The 22,316-nt window shown below is 31.2% G+C and overlaps 1 protein-coding gene across 4 annotated transcripts in view; it reads left to right on the top strand.

Annotated features, from left to right (window-relative positions):
- Positions 1–22,316, top strand: part of LOC145277924 (piezo-type mechanosensitive ion channel component 1-like) — a 562,742-nt gene that overhangs the window by 463,802 nt on the left and 76,624 nt on the right. For all 4 annotated transcript variants that reach the window (XM_080129998.1, XM_080129997.1, XM_080129996.1 and 1 more), the window contains 4 exons: positions 3,680–3,846; positions 7,625–7,783; positions 10,731–10,878; positions 16,790–16,975. In XM_080129998.1, the coding sequence (XP_079986124.1) occupies positions 3,680–3,846; positions 7,625–7,783; positions 10,731–10,878; positions 16,790–16,975 (660 nt within the window). The remainder of the gene's footprint in view (positions 1–3,679; positions 3,847–7,624; positions 7,784–10,730; positions 10,879–16,789; positions 16,976–22,316) is intronic.

Below are 22,316 nucleotides of genomic sequence, written 5' to 3'. Positions count from 1 at the left end.
CTGCTAAACCCTCACATATGTATGTTAGTTTCACGAAACACAGCTTACAATTAAACTAGCACTTACTGAAAATAATTTTTATATTAATAGCGAGGGCACCTGGCCTTGCTTGGTCATAAAATACACTTAAATATATTTTAAATCATACAGATTTTGCATTCAATGTTATATATAGTAGTGATTTCACAAGTTTAAAAAAAAAATGACTTTGGTTCCATCAGCTAGAATCGAAACCAAAACATTTAGCACTCCAGCTGCATTCCCTATTGTTTGAGCCATCAAAAGATAGATAAGACTGATTTAAAATTAAACCACTTCAAACTACGAATGAATTTGTGGAAGTGCAAAAGTAATAGAAATATGTTGGTAAGTTGGAATGAACATTTTGCATTTCAACTCAACAACATATTTCTGTATGCGTTATTCATCCATCCAAACAAAGATTTTACTCATTATAAACCATCCTTGGTGTATGATTACTATTTCCTATTAATTTTAGTGTCATGTGACCAGTAAAGATATATATATAAATTTGGATATATGCAGAAAGAAATAGAAATACGTTGGCATGTTGAAATGAACATTTTGCATTTCAACTTGTCGACATATTCTTTGCATGCGTTATTCATCCATCCAAACAAAGATTTTACTCATTATTAACCATCCTTGGTGTATGATTACTATTTCCTGTTGATTTCAGTTTTATGTGACGAGTAGTTCAAGAGTTTATCACTTAAATATTTACACACATACACTGTTTTATTTATATAGATAAAATTGTAGATATGAAAATTTTTTGTTATAAAATACAGGTGTGTGCTTATACAAACTGTATACATAAAATTAGCTACATATGTATGTGTTATGGAGAAGGTGCGGGCAATCCTGGGAATAAAGTGGCCCGTATTCATGATGCCTGTGATGCGTCAATATTACATCAATCTGCCAGGAAAGCTAACACCAGAAAAAGACAATAAAGAGAGCTGGCGAGAGAAAGGTCATTAGGTCAATCAACATAAATAAAAAAGAAGAGAGAAAAGACAGAGGGAGACACAAAAGCGAAATACAGGTCGAGACAGAGTTCTGCAAACCCACCTCTCCACTAACCTCCGCTGCACTCCGATCTTAGTTGTCACTTGTATTTTGCTGTGTAAATAAACAAACCTATATTGACATAACAGTTGTCTTGTATTCATTTTAAAATGAAAATAACTTTTAGTTTATACGGCCAGGAGAACTTGACGATCACGGCCCATTCATATATATAACATATGTTTACACAATCACATTTCTAATGAGGAAATATGAACTAGATCTGGATGCACTAAAGGAATGCTGATGGATTCTATAATGAAAAGAAAAATTATGTTCTTAGGATATATCTACTGTCAAAGAAATATAGAACATCTGGTACCGACTGGTAGAATGCCAAGATTGCAAAATCAAGGTCGACCAATACGAACTTTGATGGACAACTTGATTGTTTGGACTTGATTATTGTTAAAAATTGAGGTGTTTCGGGCTATGGATAGCCACCCGCATTGAGGAACCATGGTCGCCAGTGCTGTTAAATAGCAATGCAGCTGATGATGATATGTTTATATATTTATGTGTATAGAATTCACTCTTAAACTAATTAACTGATCATTATGAATATTGAAACCTTACGACTAGGCATAAGCTTGGGTAATGTGGGTTATATTTAATTTAGTTTTATGCAAAGGAAGTAAAAAAAAAGGAGTTGAAGCCCTTCATGAAAATTCAGATACATCCGAATTCTGTGAATTTTAAAATAGGTATCGGACATTGATTAATAAATATTAAGTGAAATTCATGTTTCTTTGAAGAACTTTAAAAATTTTTAAGGGGCTTAAAGGTTCATCCTCCTGTTAGAAAATTCAAATCGTTCATGTTCACACTTGTTTCAAATTTGATCCATAGGTATTATTCCTCGAATTTCAATTTCTTCTTAAAACCAGTTAAGCATAAGTCTTGAATGTTAGACCTTGTCTAGAATCAAAAACATGTAATGGATTCTGATTAAGATTGGAATAAGGATTCTAGATATAAGGTTTAGTCACATTATATCTGCAATCGAGTAAGGAAATTAACAAAACGTTTTTTTTTTTTTTTTTTTTTTTTTACAACACTGCGATGAACAGCTTCACTGTTCTTTCTCAGCTGTCAAAAATGTAACTGCTTGTCTTCCTCACTTGGTTTATAAAAAAAAATCTTTTTTTTAAATAGTTTGCATATTTTTGTTTTATTTTACTTCAGTTGCAGTTCTGTTATGGGGTTAAATGGTAATAAACGAAAGGAACACAGGATTTTTAGGAAACTAACATGTATTCACATATATTACAGGCAAAGCGAGTGAGCAATATCATTCCTCAACGGTGCTTGGTCACGTGCCAATCTCTGACTACTGGGCACCGGTACTCGATACCGGAAGTGACGTCACCAGAGGAAGTGACGTCATAAGATAGTCCATTAATCCCATGGAGGGGCGTCTGGGGCAAATACTTGATCTCTTGACAAACAGATATTCGAATGCTCCATTAAATTTCTCCTTTGTCTTTCAAACAGTGAGTTAGTAAAGAAGTTGATAAAATTATTTCTCTCTCCCCAATCGACCATTTTCAAATGTTAAAGTATATCTTTCTTTATCGTCTCATAGTCTAATTAGATTCCAGGACAAGAATTCATCTAGTCTGGTGGAGCATCCAGCTTTGTGCTGTTACTTGAGGTAACGTCACTTGGAGAAGGCTGGAAAAGCCGATGTAAGTTAGTCATAATGAGAAGATCTTATTTGGGCCACAAATACTATGTGATTTTGAATATTGAATCGGGGTTTACTTGTCGTGAAAAGTATCCTTATGTCAGGTTGTCCTGGCAAACTCTTGTACAGAGCGACCTTAGACACTCAAGAATAATTCTTAGTAGCCATTCAAGTTTTCTCCTCATATGCAGCTGAATGTTCCCCATAAAAGAATCTAACTACAAAGACCAGTTTTTTTTCTTGGACTGAAAATTAAGTGCCCAACGTGCATTTAATTTAAGCACAATGCTGGTAACCCTTCATTTTCTTCATTGTGAGAGTAAGTAACATTTAATCCTCATTTATATTATAAACTGCAATATCTTGATTTTACGTTTCGTTAGGGGACATAAAAGTGGTCCAGAATTGTTTGGGGAATTCATTTTACTCACCATAGGACGGGTATTCTTATAGGTTTTAATAAAAATAGCCTTGTAACTTTTGCTTCCTTTATTTTATTCCTTTAGTTCTCACATTCTATGCACAATATTTTTAACAAAGGCGAAAGAATTTCTGTTTTCTGAGTCAGAATATATCGATTTAACATTTATCATTGGGTAGGGGGTTGTTTTTGACCTCGAAGTAGATTTAAAAATTTTTTTTTTTTATTAGATCCTTACGTTAAATGATTTCATGATTTGTCAAGAGCGATTTCCATAAAATTAAATAAAGAAATCTTTGTTTTTTTCTTGGGGCAGAGGTTATCTCATTTCGAATCCATAACGTTTGACTTGACTTGATTTGATAAAGTTGTAATATTCAATACGTGGTTGTTATTGTTAAAGTCTTATTAATTAAACATAAACTGTTTTTACGTTTCAGTTCTTTTGTAGTTCATTCATTTTGTTTTCATCCTCGCAGGTACCTATTCCATTCCTTGTGATGCTGGTCGTACAATTCATGCTGATCATCATCGACAGAGCTTTATTTCTTCGCAAATGTGTTCAGGGGAAGTTCATTTTCCAGGTCGCCCTTGTTATTATTGGACACATTTGGCTCTTTTTCATTTTACCTGCGGTCACAGAAAGGTACGTCGACCCGTGAGACCGTTATTATGTTTTAAACACTTTTACATTAAATAAAGTTATTATTTGAAATGTTTGAGATGAGAATTGATAAGTTGGATTAATTGGACTACTATTCTCATCTTGTTATTTTTGCAATGTTTTCGTTGATGTAAGCTTCAATCTTCTTTCTGAACTTAGAAATCTTTGTCAAACTTGAGCATCTTTTAGAGGGCATTCAATAACTAATGCCCTTGGCCCACTTTTTATAATAGAGTAATGTAACTTGGCATAGTTATTAGTCTTTATCTATATAGAAACCACAGAGTGTTACATATTTCTCCTATCAGTTAATTCAGCTCTGGAGACCATTTTACAGCCCCCCCCCCCCCCACCACCACAGGTTGATCCTCCAACCATGACTACATAGAAACCACCAAGTGTTACGCATTTCACCTGTTTTTTATTTATTTTTTTTTTTACATGGAGGTCACCACTTATCAAGGCCCGGAAGCCACTCGGGGATCAGTGTTATTGCGTGTACAGTAATCAATGGGATAGTTTCTGATGTTTATATTATTTCACTTATACAAATGGGAGGTAATGGTGGTCTAGTGATTAATGACATGGACTTACGACCAGTTCATTTCACTACAATCACTTTCACTAATAATGTTGGCAACCTTCACGTGATCCCTCCCATAATCCCTATTATTTTTTTAGAAAGAATTCTGATCAGCAAAATATTGAGGAAACCAATGCCAACAATAGAATCTTCGAATCCATGCAATGATTACTAGGGCTATGACAAGAGAATATTCTTTTCATAATTTTGACTCTTGAGTATATCTCAGTTAATTTCTTATGTTTTTAGATAGAATGATGTGGTTCTTGATTAACTGTGTTAGATATATATACTCGAGAGTCAAAACAATAAGAATATTCTCTTCTCATAGCCCTAATGATTACGTGTGATATGTGTGTTCTAAAATGTGCTATTAAGACTTCCAGACACCCCCCCCCCCCAAAAAAAAGAAAACACTTGTCATTTTACTCTTTAATAATTTGGTGAAAAATACCAAAGATAAATGTCATGATTTTTTTTTTTGCATATAATTTAATGTTGAGGAAATTCATTGTGTATAAACATATAAGGGGTGTTCAATAAATAATGCCCCTGAACCACTTCTCGTGGCACCAGAGCAATGAAACATGGCACAGTTATTAGTATTTCTCTACATAGGAACCATCCAGAGTTATGCATTTCTCCTGTCGTTTAACACAGCTCTCGAGACCATTTTGAAGAACCTCCCCACAGGTTGATCCTCCGACCATGATGTGATTTTGGAAATCCAGACCACATCATATGGAAAAGGCTTTCCTTTTTCAAACAACTTTGTAGTTAGAAAGAGGTGAAAGTTAGAGTATGGGAGGTCAGGAGAGTAGAGGAACAGAGTTTTATTTTTTCGCAAATGTGTCAGTGGAAATTCAGTTTTTTGCGCCACCCTGGTTATTATCGAACACATTTAGCTTTTCATTTTATCTGCAGTCACAAAAAGATCTTTTATTATCGTTATTTGAAAAAAAAAAAAAAAAAAAATCTCTTTAAAAAATATTTACATTAGGTAAAGTTGTATTTTATAATTTTTGAGTAAAAATGGATAATTTCTATTTTTTTGGACTACTGTTCTCATCTTGATTGTTATCCGCACAACGTTTCAGCCGATGTAACCTCAATAAAGAATGTAACCTCTTGTCAGGTGTGTCTTGTCAAACTTGAGAATCTGCACAGAATTTATTTAATCCTTTAGTTAATCCACAGGGGGTAGCATGCTCTCAGGTTCCAGAGTTCAAGAGAAAGATTACCGAGTTTGACAAGATACACCTGAAGAAGCCAAAATGCTGTGCGAATAACACTAAGATGAGAACAGCAGTTTAAATAATCCAAGTAATCAATCTTCATCTAAAAAAAATTAGAAACATGAACAAAGCTTCTTTCTTAGAACTGCACGCCTGTGGAACTCTGTTCCATCTGCCTGCTTCCCACCGGACTACAACTTGGATGTCTTCAAGTCCAATGTTAACAAATTCCTAATGAACCGCCCCCTTAAGTAAACACTTCATCAAATCTCCACACTAACGTAAAGTACTTGCAATAACCCTTATTCCTGAGTGGCTTCAGGGCCTTGATAAGTGGTGATCAATGTGTAAAAAAAACAAAAAAAAACATAATTTTCATCTTTTCTTATTTTTACATTTTCAATCATGTAACCTCTGACCTTCTTCAGATGTGTTTTTTTGAAGTTAGAAAATCTTTGTCGAATTTGAACACCTGCATGGACTTCTGAACTGTGCTATTTAGTTAATGTATGGGGGTAGATTGTTCCCATTCTGTTAATGTTTCTACTTGGCTATGGTTAATTATATTGTTATCCTTAGTATTGCTTATCATAAGGATTGAACTATAAACCTCCAAAAGACTTTTATTTAGCGCTAATTCCTAATCAATGCTGTTAACTGTTGCACTAAGAGTCAGTTCTAAATGACAGTCTTTTGGGGGTTGATGGTTCAATCCTTATGGCAAACAGTGTTAATGATAACATGATGATTCACACTTCTACTTGGTTATGGCTGATGGAATAAGAACAATCTACAGTGATCGTCCAGAATTTCCCCTCTTGAAAAAAAAAAAAAAAAAAAAAAAAAAAATGAAAGAAAAATTTGTTTTATGTATGTACCTGTGGTGGAAAAAAAATATACACCAAAAATCATGTACACGTGTTAGCTAGTTTTATTTTTAAATAAGAAAATTAAATTTTATGATCAAAGAAGGAGCAACGATCTCTCTATGCCATCTTTTAAAACGAGTTAAAGGAACAAGGGAGATAACCCCTAATCGAGATTTTGAAACCATTTTTAACATGGGGAAGGGAGGATTGGAAAAACTCAAATTAGTTTAAAATGATTTTCTGTATAAAAATCAAACTACTCGATCAATTTACACAATTTTTGGTGTAGGATTTTTTTTTTCACTCATGAGGGCATACATCGTACAGATTTTTTAAATTTATTTTGATTTTGCAGGAGAGGGAGAATTTTGCACAAACACTCGATTTGCTCCTATGGATTAAATAAAGGGTTCAGTTCAAATTTATGTATAGGTTCCCAATTTGACAAAATGTCCCTGAAGATGATTGGAAGTTAGATCGATCGAAACATTGCGATAATAATATCCAAGATGAGAATAGTAGTCCAAATAATGCAAATTATCAATCCTCATCTCAAAAATTTCCAAAATGTTTATTTTTTTACTTATTTTTTGTCAAATTAAAACCAACTTAATTTTTGATAAATTAGTTGTAAGTATATCTTTAACGCCTTACATAATTTTATTTATAATAGTTGCTACAAGTATTAGGTTGGTGTGAAAATTTTTATTGATTTAAAATTTAATCTTGAAAATGAAAAACTGTTTTAAAAAATCTTTATTCATAACAATAACAGCTTTTGCTCTCTGTAATTAGATTTAATCTGTCAATAACTGCTCTGTCAGTGGGGCATTAGAATGCACTGACTAGACTTATATGAGCGAGAATATTGCAAAAAAATATGAATAATAATTTAATAATCTGAAATAAAAAGTTATAATTTAATCATGGTGATATGTTAAAGTAATGCATAAAATAAATTAAAATGGTTTGAAGTGCCCTTTCTACAAACCGGCAAAAACTTTCACATTGACCTGATTCCTCTCTTATTTTATTTATCTATCTATTTTTTATTTATTTATTTTTTTTTTCAGGCAATTTGTTCAAAACTTACCTGCCATGTTGTGGTATTTTGTGAAATGTATCTATTTTGCCTTGTCTGCCTACCAGATTCGGTCTGGCTATCCAACTCGTATTTTAGGCAACTTTTTAACCAAAAACTACACCTACCTTAACCTGTTCCTCTTTAAAGGGTGAGTACAATATTTGTATATATTAAAAGACTTTATTTTATAAAAAGAAGTCTTTTAGTGACTTATATAAAAATATTCTAAGTCAAAATACTTACAATATATATATATATATATATATATATATATATTGGTAATTGTTAAAGATCGCAGCAAGAGCAAAATGCAAGAAAACTTTTGTACAGGCATTAGAAATCATTGTTGGTTTTGTTAAATATTAATGAATGAGGGATCATTTTGAGTCTAATCTATTTAGTATTTAAGCATATAACTCGAGAAAAAAAAAACACTTAAAATGTGTCAACATTATGTGAATCGGTAAAATTACATGACATCGGGTCAAATTCAGTCGCCATCTTGTTTTGATTTCGCTTATTCACAAAATGTGGACTCTTTTCATGAGTTTTTTTTTTTTTTCAATTTACATGCATAATATTATCTAGATTTTAACTCAGAATGATTCTTCATTTATTAATATTTAATAAAACACGAAATTTTAATGCCTATACAGAATTTTTCGCGTTTTCTGCTCTGTCATGACAGTTAGACACCATGGTCGGTTTTTAACGTGGAGGAACAAAAATTAAAAATTGTCTTAGTTGTGAAGAACTTCTCCTCCACCGACAGAGAACAAGAATTTGAAGTGCAGCATCTGAAGAACAGATACTACACTGTGATCTCGGCCCAAAGGCTATCGGCTAACTTAGATGGAAACAAGTTGTTTAAAAAAAAATCAAGAAAAAGCAACATAATTTATTAAATCTTATTTTCAAGGGAAATAATCCTAAAAAATAAATGCAGAGTTATTTCCCTTAACTCCTTTGAAGTGCGTTTTATTTCCTAACGTTTATTTATCAATGAATTGAAAAACATTTTTTTTTTTTTTTTTTGAGAATTATTGAAAATTCTAATATTTTCATGTTTTTTAATGCCAGCTCATGTCCATAGTGTTTCCTACGAACAGCATTGATATAGTCTTCAAACGCAACTCCTTTCAGCTTTTAAAATTTTTTTTATTTATCTAGACTTGACAATTGTTCAGTTTAGTTAACAATATAAAAGCGACTGGGGAGAGGGTACGGGGGATAAAAAAACAAAACAAACTGAATATTTTGATAAGTATGTTTTACCTTAAATAGGGATGGTATAATAAAATTGTGGGGTCTGCGTTCGCGCCTGGCCTCCATAGAATGGAAATAGTCACAAACTTTAATAAAGGCTTTTCATATCTATCTGCGTAAGTATACTTTGATAATTATGTTTCAGTTTGAAGAAATATGATATAAAATTATGGGGTGTTCGTTTGCGCCTGACCTCCATAGAATGGAAATATGTCACAAAGTTTAACAAGGTTTTTTTAATATAGATCCACAGAATATTGTGATAAGTGTTTCAGTGTGAACAGGTATGGTATAATAAATTATGGGGTTTATCTATTTTATTTTTACTTTCATCATATTTTGCTTTGGTTTTGATACCCCCAAATTCAACCCAAATTTACAACCCTTCCTTTTCATAACCTATCATACTTTTATAAATCAGACTCCATTTTCTGTAGGCTGTTTTTGAACCCAGTCAATGACGGATACTTTTGCTAGTGTGTATATATATATATGAATACTTCATTTAATCACATAAATTAATATACGAAAGTATAAATTTATGCATAAACTTTAAGTATTTACTTCAACAGTGCTCAATATGTAGGTAGAGCTAGGTAGTAAGTTGTAAAATATATATGGAAATTAAGCTACACAAAATATTCCACATTTCATCCATGCTAGGATTCATCAGGCTTATGCATAAGCCTGATGAATCCTAGAAACGTATAGCAATATGTTGAAATCAAGTCAGTCTCTCTAAAAAAAAAAAAAAAAGTTTAGAAAACCTATTTTAACAGTAATGTGAAACGTTTTGTCCACGGGATCAAAACAGTCATTGAATTTAAAAATAATGCGGGAAAGAATACTGAGAGTGGGGGGGAAAAAACAAGCAAGTAGGCAGACACCCTCTCCTTTTCTCGCTAGTATATTTTTCTAGCTAGTGAAGTTGGTTTCAATTAAATTACATGCCCTGAAAATACTTGAACAAATGTGTTAGTAATTTTTCTTTTTTAAATCATTTCAAGTAACTGCTAATTAATGTTAACAAAACTATTGCAATTATATAGGAAAAAATAGGACAATAAATTTATAAACAATACCAAACATTAAATCAATATGAACTGTTAAAAAAAAAAAAAGTTATGCAAATTTGTTATTCACATTGCTATGTCTGTGTCTTTTGTCTATACTATATATGTATGTACAGTATTTCAAAATATTAGGCAATATTATTCACTTAAATAAAAGTAACCTATTTTCATGGCCATATGAGAATAATAAATGAAAAAAAAAAGCTTGTGCATTTATCCATTTAGATTATATATTATGCTGATGTTCGTGATTTTGATAAAAAAAGTGAGTTGGAAGAAAGGGAAAAGTCGATATGATGATGTATGGAGATAAAATCTAGCTAATAAGGGTTGGACACGGAGAGAAATGATATGAATATATGATAGATGCATAATGTGAGTTTTAAAGACGCGCTTAGATCTGATGATCCTAGAAGATTAAATTTAGACAGTATAGGGAGTTGTCTATCATGAACAGGAGACTTCATTAGTTTGGTCACATTGAAAAAAAAAATGGAATGAAAATAATTTGAGCTAATAGGTTGAGCAGTTAAGATAGCATTACTAGCCAGTAGGGTACTATTTTTGTTAACTAAGGAATGCAGCTATTGGGCATCTGAATGAAGTATGATGTAAGTGAAATCTACTCTGTGATGGTTGAAGATATGTGTTGCATGGAGAGAAATGATGAGAATTATATGATAGCTAATGATTACAAATGTATAAAGGTATTTCTGATCATTTTTATTTTTTATGTTATTTTCTCTTTATTTTCAGTTTTCTTGCTATTCCTTTCTTGTTAGAGCTCCGTGCTCTTATGGATTGGATGTGGACAGACACAACTCTTGCCTTGTCCAGTTGGCTACAAATGGAAGATATCTATGCTAATATCTTTGTTCTGAAATGTTGGCGACATGCAGAAGCGGTAAGGCATTCTTTCTAACCAAGGGATTTTGATCTTTAATGAAAAATTATCTATTTTATCATTATTTTCATGGTAGGTGTTTGACTAAGCTCCAATCTATGGTTTTCCCATTTTAAAAATTCACAAAAAATAGTTTTCCTTCCTTCCTCTGTGTACCTAAAACTAAGAACTTCCATGAGTAAAGTTTCTTTCTAAGAACTACTCATCTGTGGAACACAATATAAATGGCTGTTTCCCAGCTGACTGCAAAATGGTCATTTTCAAGTCCAATGTAAACAAGTTTTGATTGAGTTGTCCGCTTAAAGAATCACATTTTCCCCAATATCAACCATCATTACTGATCCTGATGGTGTTGTTTCACTTTCAAGTTGAACTCATTAAATCATCCTTGAATGGCCTTTTGCTCTTGATAAGTTGTGACTTGTTAGTACATATTTAAAAAAAAATCTGCTTTGAAACCATCAAAACTTTTAGGTGATTTTGAATTTGTTCAAATGTTCAGTTCTGCATACAATATTAATCCTTGAATTGTTTAAAAATGTTAATTTTTAAACAATTCAAAGCTTAATATTTTATGCAAAATTGAAAAAAATAAAAATAAATAAAATAAAAATACAAATAAGATAAATAAAAAATTGATAAAATAAATAAAAATAATAGATAAAATAAATAAATAAAATATATGAACTAAAAATAAAATAAATAAAATAATAAAAATAATAAATAAAATAAATAAAAATTATCAAAAAATAATAAATAAAATAAAACCTGCTGTGAAAACTAATGCAGAAGAATAATAAAAATAAATAAAATAAAAATACGATAAATAAAAATAGATAAAATAAATAAAAATAATAGATAAAATAAATAAATAAAAATAATAAATAAAATTATCAAAAAATAATAAATAAAATAAAACCTGCTGTGAAAACTAATGCAGAAGAATATCTATGAAAATGACTTATGATAGATGATGTGTTTTATCTTTTTCTAGTTGTCATACCTGTCCAAGGAAGGGTCCATAATAATGAGGCACATTTCAAAATTAAAAATTTGGAGAATCAAATTTCATCATAATTCAAGAGATCAAACTCCTGACTTAGTTCTATGAACCCTCCCCCACGTCATCAACTCCTCCCTCAAACATATTTTAATTAAATTGATCCAAACAATACTAATATTTAAATAAAAACCATTAAAGGAAAAAAAGATAAATAATAGTTAATAAAATGTCAATTTTTCCAAACCAATATTCAAATTAGTCAACCATGAGATTAAAAAATGATGGTATATTTTATTACGTAAAATTAAGTTGAAGAAAAGTTTTGATTTTACCATCAGTGTGAGAAAAAGATTAAGATTTTGCATTAATCATTTAGATAATGTATTTTTATATTTTTCATTTTCGATTGTTATGAATATATCGTGTGTATGTATATCTATATATTAGTGATGGGACGATTCCAATACAATTACTGATTCCGTGCTAAATTCCAGATTCCGATTCTTTATAAATCTCTAAATATTTAACTATAAGATTGTTATTTTCCTCGATTTTTGTAAGAAAAAGACAAAAGCATGTTAAATATGCAGATATTTTCCTAAACGTCAAAATAGACTTGTGGAGGATGATCTATCGATTTTAGCTTTACTGGTAATTTAAAATCCAGAAATATTTGTTATTTTATCATTATTACCAGCAATGGAAAATTTTACTTTAAACAAAATCAAATTAAAGAAAGACAAAGGAATTGTTTTGGTTTTGGCATCGAAAAATAGGTATCAATTTGTTTGATACCGATTCCCCCAAATTTTCTGATTTCAATTAATTATCCCAACACTAATATATATATATATATATATATATATATATATATATATATATATATATATATATATACACACACACACACACATGATATATTCATATATATTTATATATATGGCATAATCATGTTGACACACCGGTTCTCATCAAATCATTGAAGTTAAGCAACATTGAGGCTGGTTAGTACCAGATGGGTGACGACTTGGGGATTCTAGGCACTGTATGTGCTCTCCGCTTATCTCGGCATTTGTTTCCAGTCATCCTGTACATATACTTCACTTGCCACTGGTATTTAACAATATCGACTCAGGAGAGGTGTGGTTAGAGATTGCACATGTCCTGCCACAAAAATTTCATGCGCTATCTGTAGTCTGTCAAAGACAGAAGGAGCCTATTTATATATATATATATATATATATATATATATATATATATAATGTTATTTGAGAAGGAACACCGAGAATTAATAAAATAGTAATCCACGTTTCGTCCCTATTTCAGGGGGCATAATCAGGATTTTGTAGGAAAAATGTACAAGAAATACGATTACAGACCACATGCGAGTAAAAAAGGAAAAAAAAAATCCTAAAATCCTTCCCATTCTGGGCTGAAACTATAAATATGCGTGCGGGAATATTAATTCTCGTTTTTTCTTAAATAACATAACGTCAACCATCGTTTGTATTTTTATTTTAGTTTTACTCATATATATATATATATACTAGACCACCCGTGACCCGTTGGGTCAGTACGTTATATTAGCTATGGAATTCATGTATGAGCGTGACACTTGTGGCATAAAGAAAATAGTTTTTTTTTACATAACAGAAGCATTTCTATGAAAGTATATTAAAATGAAAAAAGAATATAGATAGATTTTTATGAGTCGTTCTGTTTATTATAATTGTTATTTTTTTTTAAATTACAGTTACTGAATTATAAGTGGTTGGTCATACTTATAGGTAAATATGCACTGAACAGGTATCATAATCCTTATTATAGTTAAATTCAAATTTTGATATATCATCTTTTAAATGAAATTGTTAGTTGAAAGTACAGAATAATAAAAAAAAACACTCTCCACATGTTAATAATGGCTTTTTAAATAGAAAATGAAAATAAAATGTAACTTTTTTCATTTAATTTAAGCAAACATTCAGTACCCATTGTGTAAAGGAAAACACTATTTAATGTAATAGAAATGTGTGCATTTACCGATTCAGCTTTCCGTTTGGAAATGTAAGCAGACGACTTTAAAAAACATGGGAAGAAGAAAAAGAAATTTTTTTGTAATAACGCCCTCTAGTAAAAAGGTCTGCATTAGTTAAGGGGGATAACTCTATCCAGTTTTACATCGCTCCCTTTTTCTCTCTCTCACACATACACGTAACTATTTCTCGCGTACGTAACGAAAACAGAGGGAGTAGGAGTGTTGAAATCTATTAGAGGGAAAGTGAGAGGTGTTTTCTTTCCATAAATTGTATAGGGTAATATTTCATATTATTAATAGATTCATAGATAAATAGATTTTATAATATATATTATAATTATCTATGAATCTATGTATTATTTGTATATATAAATAACTATTTGATCAAATTAAATGAAATTGTTTGTATTAAAAGCGATATAAAAATTCCGGAATTGGAATAACGGATTGAAGACGTTGCTATTTACGCATGCGCAACCGGATGTTGAAAACCGGAAATCTGATTGCAAACATACAAGATCCATAGACTTTTAGTATTATATATATATATATATATATATATATATTCAGGTTTTTTTATTCAAAAGTAATGGACTATTGAATTCAACGAGGTTGTTAGATAGTGCTCAATAAAAAGAGCTGATAATACTTGTTTATTGTTATATAAACATGCTCACATCCTGCTGCTACAAATAGCCACTTGTTTCAATCAAACAACAGATATCATCAGGCAGCGACTTGACTATGATATCTGTTGTTTGATTGAAACAAGTGGCTATTTGTAGCAGCAGGATGTGACCATGTTTATATAACAATAAACAAGTATTATATATATATATATATATATATATATATATACACCATATAATATAATCCTGTTGAAACATCGGTTCTCGCACAATCACTGAAGTTAAGCAATAATAAGCCTGGCCAGTACCAGATGGGTGACCATTTGTGAATGTTAGGTGCTGTATGTACTGCACCGGATGTAGAAGGTATCTGGGGATGCAGTTAATCCACTTGGAGAGATTCATCTTCAGTCTTCGTTAAGACATGCATTTAGGAGAAGGAACACTGATGTAAAAAACCGAGATCTACTGTTTGCTCTGTCTTGTGGCAGCCATTGCACAGGCTAAGATTAGCAGTTGTACCAAAAGGTGTGGTTGGTTCTATATAAAGCTACTATAAACAAATCCTCCATGTGGATTTCCAAACAACAGAAGATGTATTTATTTCACACTCATAGTATTTTATTCATATGTTAATGTAGTATGTCTTTACATGTATCTCGTTGAATAGCAGAAATTCATTAAGCAACTCATCAGAGACAGTTATGTGTTCGTCATAAGAAAAAAAAAATTGATAGTTTCTTTTTTTTTCCTTGAAACAAAAAGGATATGGTGAAGAAAAATGTTGATAAAAGGAATAAAAGAAAAATGAAAAACAACTTTTACTTATAGAATATATAGACACTCTTCTGAAAAAAAATAACTCATGAGGAGATATTTTATAGTGCTGTATTTGATTTCTCTGAACTCGGCCATATTTCCGAAGGTTTCATATTTAGGTTAAAATTTAAAAGTAAGATGTTATTAAAAATTTGAAATGCTATTAGCAAAATACTAACAATAAAAAACACCTTAGGTTTAACCATCTTCTTCCAATTATGGGATTTCCTTGGATTTTACTTGTGAAAATGGAAATTCAATTAACTTTCTTGAAGTTATATATTTGGATTTTACCGTCACTGGATTATTTATCTTCCACCAGACTATCCATTCATGTGTAAGCACCTTTTTCTTTACGATATTCTCTCTGCTTCACTTTTTTTGTTTTCAAGTAAGATCTTTGACTTACTTGTTGTTTCATCAAATACTTTTGCATGCAAAATCCGATCCCGCATTTTGCTAATTCCTACCCTCTGATGAGAAGGAAAGTATTTCTTCGAAACTCCGCGGATTAAGGACTATCCACTTATCTAGTGTTTCCTTTTCAGATTAAATATGTTTTTAACTCATTTCAAAGTGTTTTTTAACATGTTTAATTAACTATTTGCTCGTATATATATATATATATATATATGATTCCATGTTAATATTTTCCAGAGGTAAAACAACCAATGAAGTTTTAACAAGGCTAATACAAGAGTGCTCAATACCGAAGTAGGACAAGACATACTTTTTATTTGCTTTACATAGGCATTAATATGTTGATACCCATTCATGAGCATTTGTTCAGCCAGTTACAAGTAACTAGAGACCTTTTCAGGCAATATTGCTTATACAAAAGTTTAGTCCATAATGAAAATTATTCAGGAATTTACAAGCAGTAATATATATATATATATGTATATATATATATATATATATGATGATTGCAACGTTTTGTCAGACGAGTGCCACTCCCTCAGACATTTAAAATCCATGAGCCCAAATGCCTGAGGGAGTATCTATACAAATATGATGTTACAGAGTCTTAGCTTTGTACGACAGCTAAGTCTCTCTCTCGCTTCAAAATGTTGAGATCCAGCAACAAGCAAGAGCAAGATAGCCAGCAACAAATTAAACTGCAGACCAGCTTAATGCGGGTAATGGTCTACCGCTTTATGGTTTTTTAAATCAGAGATTTGCTTCTCCTAGAAAGGTTGCCTTCACCACGGCTTACGGGAGCCCTCTCCACCCCAAGAAAGGATGCCTTCACCACGGCTTACGGGAGCCCTCTCCACCCCATATATATATATATATATATATATATATACACACACTATAGAAAATGCATTATTGAACATAACTCATTTTGTTCATTTTTACTCCTCTTTTTCACTTTTTAAATGTTTATTCAGTTTTTTCAATTTCTTTCCTTTCTCTGTGCAGACATATCCGACTCCTCGTGGACAAAAGCGAAAGTCTACAATAAAATATGGCGTTGGAGGGTTGCTACTGCTGCTGATTATCTTCATTATCTGGTTCCCCCTGGTGCTTTTCTCATTTGCCAATACAGTGTATGAAGCCAACCCTCCGATTACCTGTACGGTGACCATCACTATGGGTGGATATCAAGTAAGTGGTACTTTTTAAAAAATGTTTTCCAAGAGAGTACTAATCTCTTTCAGAGTTTGCTAGGACCGTCTTAAGTCTTATTGAACAGAATCAGTTGATTGAACCGTCACGGTACTTTTCAACAAGGCTATTATGCATTCATACACACACAATTTTTTGTCTGTCAACTATTGAAACACTTTTCCCTTCCAAAGATTGTATCAATTTAAAACCCGATTTATTTTTCAGAACTATTATATCAATTATGAATAATAAAGTCACAAATATATATATATATATATATGTTATCGAAGAGTAAATCTTTAACAGAGCAAAACTTAACTAAGATAAGAAAAGCTCAACACTATTAATAGGAGCAAACAATAATATTAAATGAAAGATGAGGAATAAAAGTTAGATATAACTTTATTATATCATCAGAACAATAAGGAGAAGTAAAGGAGAAAATTGAAAGTTCTCTTTAGGCCCTGGCATTTTGAAGTTAAATCCTTCTCATCAGAAAGGAAGGGTCAGAATTATGCAAATATAAAAAAAAAAACTGGCTTTATAACATTTAGGTATGAAATGAGAATGAAGGAATAGAATGATATGGTAAAAAGTAATTAAAAGTAGGTACAACATATAAGGGAAAATCAGAAGGGTAGTATATATATATATATATATTAAGTAAAGTGATTTTCAATTTAAAAATTAAAAAAAAAATTTTTTAATTTAAAAATAAAATTTTAATTAAATTAAAAATCAGTTTCATAAGAAGGAACAACAACAAAGTCAATTATCTGTATGATCGTTTCGGAAATCCGTGCTTTTTATTTGTGGTATACATGAAGTTATGTAGAACAATTATATATAGTATTTTTGGTAAGCACGGTCTCCTCATCAGCAAATTTAGGAGGATTTTTATTGAATTTAAAAGACACCATAAATAAACCTAGCATTAAAAGTAAGGCGGATGAATCTGAAAAAATTGAAATAAAAGGTTTGGATTTAAAATTTATAAGAAAATTAATATAGGTTATAGATAGAAATGAGTAGAAAAAATATATATTTTTTGAATTTACATAATAAATTTGATTTAAAAATATATAGAGATAGTTACCTTTTAGTTTTTCTTTTTTTGAAATCAGGAACTGTGTTTAAAGTAGTCGTTTAGATGTTTGCTATAGCTTTTTATTTTATTGAATGATGAATTTTAAAAGGGTGACGCTCGTGCAGTAAATTGTTTCCGTTAGCATATTTTGATTTAAAGACGCTACAGTTAATATATATAGAGAGAATATTTATTTTGCAAGTTTTTAAGGGGAGATAATTGTCATGTATTATTGACTTTATTTATTATTTGATTTACGGGTCTAAGGGAGGTAATTGGTCTAACTTAATTTATTTAAAAAAAAAAAAAAAAAAAATTGTAATCTATTTTTACTAATGAGTAATTTTTAATGATTTAAGGTGGTTTATATTTATTAAATTTAAACCAACGTTTATGATTACATGTCAGAAGCTCGTGTCTTGAATTTACTAGTTTGGTTGTATTTTTTATATCTTCATATTTTAAAATTTTTAGGGTTTCTTTTGTACATAGTGCACAAAATTTATCTCCTGGTTTATATGATTTGCAAGTCTCAATTATTTGCCATTTTAAGTTGAAAGAAATATTGCTATTTTTTAGTTGCCAAATATAGTTGGATAGAGTAGTTTGGTTTGATTCCAGCTGATGGCACCCAAGTTATATATATATATATATATATATATATATATATATATACTAGCAAAAGTATCCGTCGTTGACTGGTTTCAAAAACAGCCTACAGAAAATGGACTCTGATTTATGAAAGTATGATAGGTTATTAAAAGGAAGTGTTGTAAATTTGGGGGTATCAAAACCAAAGCAAAATATGATGAAAGTAAAAATAAAATAGATAAACCCCATAATTTATTATACCATACCTGTTCACACTGAAACACTTATCACAATATTCTGTGGATCTATATTAAAAAACCTTGTTAAACTTTGTGACATATTTCCATTCTATGGAGGTCAGGTGCAAACGAACACCCTATAATTTTATTATACCATATTTCTTCAAACTGAAACATAATTATCAAAGTATACTTACGCAGATAGATATGAAAAGTCTTTATTAAAGTTTGTGACTATTTCCATTCTATGGAGGCCATGCGCGAACGCAGATCCCACAATTTTATTATACCATCCCTATTTAAGTTAAAACATACTTATCAAAGTATTTTTTATGTACATCTATATCAAAAACACTTGTAAACGTTTTTTTTTTTTTTTAAATTTTTAAATTTTTTATTTCCATACTTTGTGGACCAGGCGCGAACGCAGACCCCACAATTTTAATGAACCACTGTTCTGCCAGATCAAACATACCCATTCCTGTGTCTCGATACATCTTCTATCATTATATGTAATCAGTTTTTTTAAAATAGTCAACCATATAGGAGCCTATTCGTGACCAGACACACACACACACACACACGCACATTCAGCTTTATATTATAGATATATAGGAAACAATAAGATTGGAAAATGAAGACACAAAAACTATATATATATATATATATATATATATATATATATATGGGGATAGAAGGGACTCTTTATACCAAGGTATTTCGAAGCCTAATGCTTCTCATCAGAAAAGTAGAGAAGATACTAGTTAACATATGCGATGTCTAGTGTGGGATTCATCAGGAACAAAATAAATCAATGAAAATATTGATGTTATTAGGGGGATTATATCGAATTCTAGGCCCCAACTAAATGTTTGTATACCTTTATTAAATAAATGAACCATTCTATATTCACCAATATTATTGTTTCTTATATAAGCTCCAATGAAATTTGTTGAGCTTTGTTATCTCGATAAGTCTCTTATAGAATTGAATTTACTCTATTCTCCTAACTCTCTAAGCTATCTATCTATATATCTATAAAAGTGAACGTGTCTGTCTGTGTACATTTTCCTTCACAATAACTTTTTCAATTTTTAATCTACAGACTCGAAATTTGATATACAGGGTACTGAGATTTAGGAAAATCGATGTGATCCGTTTTCAGCCAAAGATTTGGCTGTTAAGGGGTCAAATTTCAACGATTTGATCATTGAGAACTCTACCAAACTCCTCCCACAAATTTTGGGTCTAAACACTTGAAATTTTAGATATAGGTTCCTTGAACATGGATCTAACTTAATAACTCGATTTGAACCCAAAACAATAAATTTTAAGGGGTCATAATAGGGGTCAAATTTAAAAAAAAAGACCTTTTTTTTTCTCAGCACACACCTCCAAACACCCGGGCTGAAATGCTAGTACATCTGTGAAAGTGTCTGTGTGCATTTCCCTATGCAATAACTTTGTCAATTTTTAGTCTACAGACTCGAAATTTGATGTACAGGGTACTGAGATTTGGGAAAATCTATGTGATTAGTTTTCGGCCAGAAATTTGGCTGTTAAGGGGTCAAAGTTCAAAGATTTGACTTTTGAGAACTCTATCAAACTCCTCCGACAATTTTGTGTCTAAACACTTGAAATTTTAGATATAGCTTCGTTGGACATGGATCTAACTTAATAACTTGATTTGAGCCCAAAACAATAAATGTTAAGGGGTCATAATAGGGGTCAGTTAAAAAAGAATTTGACTGCTTCAGTCTCTACCAAATTACTCAGACCATTTCTGGTCTAAACATTTGAAATTTTACATAAAGGGTATTCAGAGATAGGGCAAGCTTTTTAATTGGTTTGGGTCGAAAATGTTTAGTTACCAATATATAAATGTATGTATGTTTGCATGTGTGCCTAAAACTTTTGACAGATGCAATGGGTTTTTACAAGATCAGTATCATTTTGAAGTTCGACCTTTTAGACAACAAATATTTAAAAATTGGCTAAAAACATTAATATCTTCACCTTCAACTAGTCTTTTTTCTACGGGGGGTCACTTTTCTAGCCTTAATTAAAACCTACATCACTTCTGGTTTGGCAGTGGTCGTAACAGCAGACGTCATGTTTTTCTCCATTCTTTTCCTCCTTCGCAGTACGGGTTCGAGCCTGCCTTCCTACTACCACTTTTTATTTATTTTTTTTTTTTGCTGAACGTACACCTCCAAACACCTGGGCAACGCCGAGCACCCATGCTAGTATATATATATATATATGGCAATTAAGCTTCACAGAATTTTCCACATTTCATCCTCATAAATACTCCTCAGACTAATGCATAGAATTGATGTTACCATGCGTTTTTTTTTTATATATACATAGGGGATTAATGTACCCACTAACCAATCAGAAATTTTATTATTCCTGCCTCTGTTTTCAACAGGCAGTAGCCAGTTTTTTATCAGACAACTGACTTCTATTCCACCTTTTGTTTGTTCATTTTTGGAAAGGGTGAGTCATCTTTCTTTGTGCATTAAATTAAAAATTAAAAGGTGTCCTTGTTTTAACCTGGGTGTGTTTTAGATATGTTTTATTTATTTATTTTTTTCATATTATAGGTGTTGTATTAGTTTCATTTTTTTTATTTATTTTATAAATATATATTGCATAATAGTGTCTGTCTGTCTGTCTGTCTCTCTCTCTCTATTTATATATATCCTAAAGTAATGTTTATTCTGTGCATACAGTTGTTTGCTATTTCACTGCTATAATTTATGAGGTTTTGTGATTCTTTAATGTTTATATATCTGTAGTAATAATTAATGATGTATAGTGATCAGTAGTAAAATTGTACATCTAAAGAAAATTGTAGCAGTTTGGTGAAAACTGTAGTTAGTAGTAGTTCTTCTAATGAACTCACTGGTAGAGGTAGAAGAAGCAGGCACAGTAAGTGTTGGAACTATTCCTGACAAAGACACAATGATTGTTCTGTTACAAAGAAGCACAAGGCACAAAAGACCACTCCCTAATTGTTTTATGTGTGATCATAGGATCAGAGGGAAGTGTAGTAGTAATTCTTCTAATGCACTCACCTCCAAAAGACAGAAAGTCTGTTCTGTTTGTTGTCAACACACAGGGGCTGAGAGAAGAGGAAGAAGAAGCGGTAGACGTGGTTGGTTTTATGGGGAAGAGAGTGAGACTAACTGCGAGAATTCTCAAGATTTGAGAGCAATAAAAGACTGAACTCGGATGGATAGGCGACTGTGCTTTTGCTCAAGCAGAGAAAATGGTGAGAGGAGAGAAAAGTACCTTCCTAAAGAAAGTTCCGGAGAAAGAAAGTGAGACTGGAGGACCCAGCAGATTTGTTATGTTACATTTGGTGTTATTGACAATTGTTGTCGGTCTGAAGCGATGTGTGTTTCTCACTCTACAA

Source organism: Euprymna scolopes, chromosome 6, assembly GCF_053919585.1.
Source record: "Euprymna scolopes isolate OS-2025 chromosome 6, ASM5391958v1, whole genome shotgun sequence".
NCBI lineage: Eukaryota > Metazoa > Mollusca > Cephalopoda > Sepiida > Sepiolidae > Euprymna > Euprymna scolopes.
The sequence above is the reverse complement of the archived record's forward strand: the minus strand, read 5'-3'. Positions and strand labels throughout refer to the sequence as shown.